This window comes from Quercus lobata, chromosome 8, assembly GCF_001633185.2.
Source record: "Quercus lobata isolate SW786 chromosome 8, ValleyOak3.0 Primary Assembly, whole genome shotgun sequence".
Classification (NCBI taxonomy): domain Eukaryota; kingdom Viridiplantae; phylum Streptophyta; class Magnoliopsida; order Fagales; family Fagaceae; genus Quercus; species Quercus lobata.
Window position 1 is genome coordinate 48,211,053 of NC_044911.1, and position 5,950 is coordinate 48,217,002.

At 36.8% G+C, this 5,950-nt stretch overlaps 1 protein-coding gene across 1 annotated transcript; it reads left to right on the forward strand.

The window, feature by feature from the left end:
* LOC115955430 (50S ribosomal protein L3, chloroplastic) lies at nt 1-4,163 on the forward strand. Its single transcript, XM_031073557.1, has 2 exons — nt 1-640; nt 3,739-4,163. Exons 1-2 carry the CDS (start codon nt 100-102, stop codon nt 4,026-4,028), a joined length of 831 nt encoding a protein of 276 aa, XP_030929417.1. The 5' UTR covers nt 1-99; the 3' UTR covers nt 4,029-4,163.
* The last annotated feature ends 1,787 nt before the right edge of the window (nt 4,164-5,950 follow it).

Here is a 5,950-nt window from a genome sequence, read left to right on the forward strand (position 1 = left end):
TCTTTGAGTGTTTTTTTGTTAGTGCTATCCATTCCATTCTATGGAGTGTATGAGTGAGTGAATTTTCTTTTTGAGTTGAAACCATTGAAACTAAGAAAGATGGCAATTTTGTCTGTATCAATTTCAGCAACAATCCCAAATTCCCACATTTCTCGCAGCAATGTTTCTCTGAAAACCAGTTTTCTCAACAACCCACTTGTCAATTTGAAATTTTTCGGAGCCCCGGCCCCCAACAGCAAAAAGAATGGTATGGTTGTGAGGATGAGCTATGAGGCTGGTGTGGGAGTAATGGGAACGAAGCTAGGCATGATGAGCTTCTTCGAGCCCAATGGCAAGGTTGTTCCAGTCACAGTGGTGGGGTTTAAGGAAGGAAACATTGTGACCCAGGTGAAAACTGAGGCCACTGATGGCTACAACGCTGTCCAAGTTGGGTACAGAAGGGTCAGGGACCGCAAGCTCACAAAGCCAGAGATGGGTCATTTGCAGAAAGCGGGTGCTATTCCTATGCGCCATTTGCAGGAGTTTCGTTTGGTTTCTGTGGATGGGTTTGAGGCTAACCAGGGGCTTGTGTTTGATGATCTTTTCAAGGAGGGTGATCTTGTTGATGTGGCTGGCACCACCATTGGAAAGGGTTTTCAAGGTTTCTTTTTTTGTCTTTACAACTTTGGTTTTTTTTTTTTTTTTTTTTTTTTTTTGCACTTCATTTTTGACAGATATATGTTTTAAGTTTTTGAAATTCTGTTCTTTCTTGATATTTGAATTATGCTTTGGTTAATTGCTGAGGAGAGAGAGAACATATTGAGCTGAAGATAAAGAAGTAGGAATTTGAAATTTTGAATTCACCAGGGAATTGTCATATGATGTTTCTGTTGAAATATGCACTTTGTAATAAGTTGTGCCCTAACCCCCATTAAAATCAGTGCTATATCCTTCCATTTTTACTTAACAATAAGTGCGTGACGAAAGTGAGCCATGGACTAGATCATTAGCAGTCACCAGTGGAGGAAACTTATATTTTTGTTATATTTGGGAATTTAGAAATTAAGAGTCAGATATTACCATAAATCCTGGAAGTTACATTTGAGGAATTGACCTTTTACAATTGTTCAACGCAATATGTTTCAAAATATACAAAGGGGGTGGGAATGGTAAGCGCAAGGGCAGTGTATGTATTCTAGGTTTTTTTTTTTTCCAATATAGTGACTTGCGGTTATTTATCACCTGTGCCTAAAATTTGCAGTTGCAACCTTTTCTAATTTCAATACATTATCACCAACTGGTTTTCTTGAAATATCTTGTGTATTTTCAAGAGTTTATTGGGGTTTGAGGATGTTCACTTTGTATGAAGTTTTCTCATTCATTCTAACTTCCCAAATTGGTTGAGTGTAGTGTCAAGGGATTCATGAAATTGTTCAGTTATATATGGGTTAAACAAGGGGAAATTTTGGTTGTGCATTGCATGGAAAGTTCGCCAAGCTTTATTAGTTTGAGCTGTTGTGCCCTATCTAGAAATGGTGACTGACTCTAGTGTGAGGATTTGTTGCTGAGATACCTTTCAAGAACATTGCATTTTGTGAGGAAAAAAGAAACATAGGGTCAATTATAGATTATCCTCTGAATAGCGGCCATGGTTTGTAACTCATAATTTAGTGAAACTTCTCCCATCAAGATGGTTGGAGAGAAGGTTGTAGACTTCTGTCAAATTTTTCTTCAACATATATCTTTCATAGTACTTGGAGGGGTAGACTTCTAGTGTACTCCTTTTTTTATTATAAATGATGTCATAATGCTGCGTCTTGCCAAATTTTCATGATAATATACCCCCTTGTTGGTAACACCCCCACCCCTGCCTTTTTTTTAAAATTTATTTGTTAAGGTAAACACATGCACCCAGCAGATTTTGAACCAACAACCTCACCCTCTATCAAAATTTTGTTGGAGGAGGAAGTGACATTCGAGCTAGAACTCATTGTTACCCCTTTGTTGGGAAACTTGAGGAAAGCAAAATTCAATGTTCATTCTTTTATTGCTTTTTAACAGCTTCTAAGAAGATATGAAACTGAATTGAGCACAGATGATGTAGCTTTTCTATATTCCTCATTCTTATGTAAAGTATTGTGTGGCTACCTAGAAAACTTGGTTAGACGCCAACTTAAACCTATTAATGTTGATTGATTTTGGACCTAATTGATTGTGACTGATGCTATAGATGCTGATTGGTGCGATTAGGGATTTTATTCTATTTTTTTTTATTTTAACATAATATGTAATCTAATATTCTTATTTTGAGTTTATTTCCTTTCTATGCTGGGATGTTATTTGAGGACCCTTTTCAAGGGCCTAAGGTTCACTATTGTAGATAGATAATGAAATTTGGGTTGGAAGTTTTCTTTCAGAGCTTGGTGCTGATCCCAAGCAAGACTAGGTGTTGATGCTAAGGTTCCTATCTTTATCTCATTCTTTGTGTTGATTCCAAGCAATCCTAGGTTCTATTTATTTGTTTTCATCTCTTGGTGCTGATTCCAAGCAAATCCTGTGGGTTTATTCCTAAGTTTTTCAACTTTTTTCTTTCTTATTTATATTCCAAACACATGTTCTCCTTGAGACTTCATTGTCCTGCATCAAAAAAACTATGCCAAAGAAAACTCAGGAGAACATATTATGCTTGCATATTTATTCAGAAAGAAAAATATATGTTTGATTCCTATAACAACATATCTCTCTCATCTTTCTTTATAGGCAACATTTTCTTCAAGCTTTATAATTTTTTTCTCTATTGCATTATAAACTGAAAGAAAATATGATCAATGCACAATTTTCTGTTCCTTGTTATAAAAAGGTTCTTTTAGTTCAGGCAAGGATTGAATCAAAAATCAGAGTAGAATATGGAACTTTCTATCACTCGTCTTTGTTGTTATGTTTATTTTTATTCTTTTAGTTCTTGTTTCTTTAATGATATTCGTCATAGGAGTCTCAATCATGCCAAATTTCAAAGGGGAAACAAAACAGGTTTAGAAGGGCATATTGTTACATGCAGCCTGTTTCAAACTTGGTATGTTTGTTGCTCTGTAAAATAGCCGTTCAAAATCATGTTTGAATGGTGAGAAAGAAATCTTTTGCAATGACATTGGCTTTGCAAACTCATGTTTCTATTGCAATGTAACGTTCTATCCAAAAATAGCCATACGATCATTTGAAACATCCTGGGATTATGTATGGCCACAATCCTGGGAAAACAATCAGGAGAAGGAACATTTGAAAAGACTCCTGTAGCTAGGTTTAGCTATATGATCCACTCTTCCGTTTATTGTTGCTGAGATCTTTCCATGAACAGAAGATCAAAATAGGTTGGATTCTAATTCGTAGGTCTTCTTAAACTTCCCAATTTCTCATGTCTTTTATCCTCTAGTCATACAACATGTATAGGCAGACACATTTTAAATTGTTATGAGGATCTCTGAATGTGTGCTGTAGTAATGTCCTTCCAGAGTTGAGAATTAGATCTTTTGGAACTATCCATATTTAAGTTAAAACATAAACTGTTTATCTCCAACATCTCTCTAGTTTAAGCTTGTAATGTCCAATACTGGGGGTCATAATGTAGTAAGTTGACTATACAACAACAACAAAGCCTTAGTCCCAAAAGTTTGGGGTCGGCTAAATTGACTATACAATATCTTATAATTATGTTCAGGCTTTTCTCTGATTTGCACCTCTTTTTTGTTTAATTTTCCACAGGTGGAATCAAGCGACACCACTTCAAAAGGGGTCCAATGACCCATGGTTCCAAGAGTCACAGAGCTCTTGGATCCATTGGTGCTGGAACAACACCAGGTCATGTATACAAAGGAAAGAAGATGCCTGGTAGGATGGGAGGAACCAAGAGAAAAATCAGAAAGCTTAAGATTGTCAAAGTTGACAACGATCTTAATGTTGTCATGATTAAAGGTGCTGTCCCTGGTAAGCCTGGAAATCTTTTGCGTATAACTCCAGCAAAGATTGTAGGGAAGAACATACCAAAGAGTTAACTGCCTATTTTTGTGTATGCTTTAATGTACTTTGAATTGTCAAATTACTACGATACTTTTCCCAAGTAGAATTTAGTAAATCTGGTTGTTGGTATATTATTTTGCCAGTAAATGAGTTTGGCATTATTGATGTCTTTAGCTTATGTTAATAATTGGCTTTTAACATACTAACTGCATTTGCTGTGTTGTCAAGATAAGACAAACCCTTTCATGTAGGCATGGTAATGAAGCAGATATCATATTCCCTTGCCCATATTAGTAGCATTGTTTATTTGTAAGTTCGTTATTTTTCTCAGTTTGTTGCTTGGTTGAAAAATGTCAAGTTTGCCATCCTTGTGTGCTTGGGCCATGTGTCACAATGTCAACAAAGGACTAAATGATTTACATGCTAAGGTTATTAAAAATTTAAAAGTAAAAGGATCTGGTGTGCCCATGTTAGAGCTTGGTTTTGTTCAGAACCAATTTGGCAAATTGTCTTCATGGCTATGCAAGTTGTTCTTTTGAACTTCTACTTTTAGACCTAGTCATTTTCTTTAATTTCATGTATTTAAGAACTTTTTTTGAGTTGGTTTGGCCGCGTCATTGAGTATCGAGGATTGCCTTCTACATCGATGGTTTAGATGCTTTCTTATTGCTATTTTTATGCTGATTAATTAAGTTGTTCTCACAAATCTTAACGTGCTGGCAAGAGCATGGAGTTACTAATGATTGCCAGCTCCCTCAATCTTAAGCTCATAAACGCTGAAATCACGTTATCAGTTTAAATTAAATATTTTAATTTGACTGAATCTTGTTACACACTCTCATTGCACACTCTGTGCACACTCAAAATGATTTCACAATTTTAATTGAAAACATGATTTTAGCCCACGTGGGGTAGTGTGTGTACTGTGAGTGTGCAACAGCCAGTGTGATAATCATTACTCTTTCAATTTCACCTGAAGAGATTGCCACAAATACCTTGAGAGAGTATGTATCTTTGCCACTGTAATCAGCTTGTTGTGTGTTGGGGGGCATGGGCACAAAATGGAACCTTTAAATATGATTGGAAGATGAGAATGCAGTTGCTTTTCAAAGAACAGGACAAGTATAAAATCAAGGGATACCCTTGGACTCATGAGTCCATTGTTTGGTAATGTAACTCAAATAACAGTTTTCAGTGTTTAAACACTGAAAATTGTGGGCTCCAAAAAAATAAACATGTTTGGTAGAGTGTGTCCATTACACCAGTCAAGGCATGTGAGAATGCTGGCATGGTTGGAACCAAGCTGTACACGTGGAATAACTGTGAGCAAAAGAAAGGGACGCTAGTTGAAGAAGGGATTTTTGGCCTGTGCCAACGGCGTGACCATCGTGAGAAAGAGTGAGATTTGCATCTAACATGGACAACCAACACTTGCACAAAATGGGAGATAGCAACCTCCCCATAGTCAAATGCTATAGAATACCCCTTATTGGCTAGGCTTGTGTTGGACCTCTATTGAAGACACGTGTATTACTCCTAACATCCCTGATGTCCCTTTCCTTGTCCAAGGTTTGCCCCCCACGTAGTAATAGAGCCGCCTTCAGTCCCACTATCCTGACATTGGCATGCTTTATCTCACCTCTAACCACTACATAGTAGTGGTAGCTATTTTAAGATTCAAATGGAGGAATCACGGTTTGACACCTGTCCTTATGTACTTAGTAGCATTTCTCAAACTATAAGAAGAACATGTTGCTAAACCATTAGGGCAAGAACCAAGAAAGAGAACCTAAGAGAACAGCTAGAAAGTTTGGGGTGGGAAAGTGAGGTAGAGAGAAAGGTATCCTTTGGGAAGGAATATCAGCATTGTACAAAACTTTAATTTTCTTGATATAATAAAAAACAAAAGAGAGCAAGGGCCATTCCTCTTGCTCACTAGTGGTTTTTCATCCCTTTC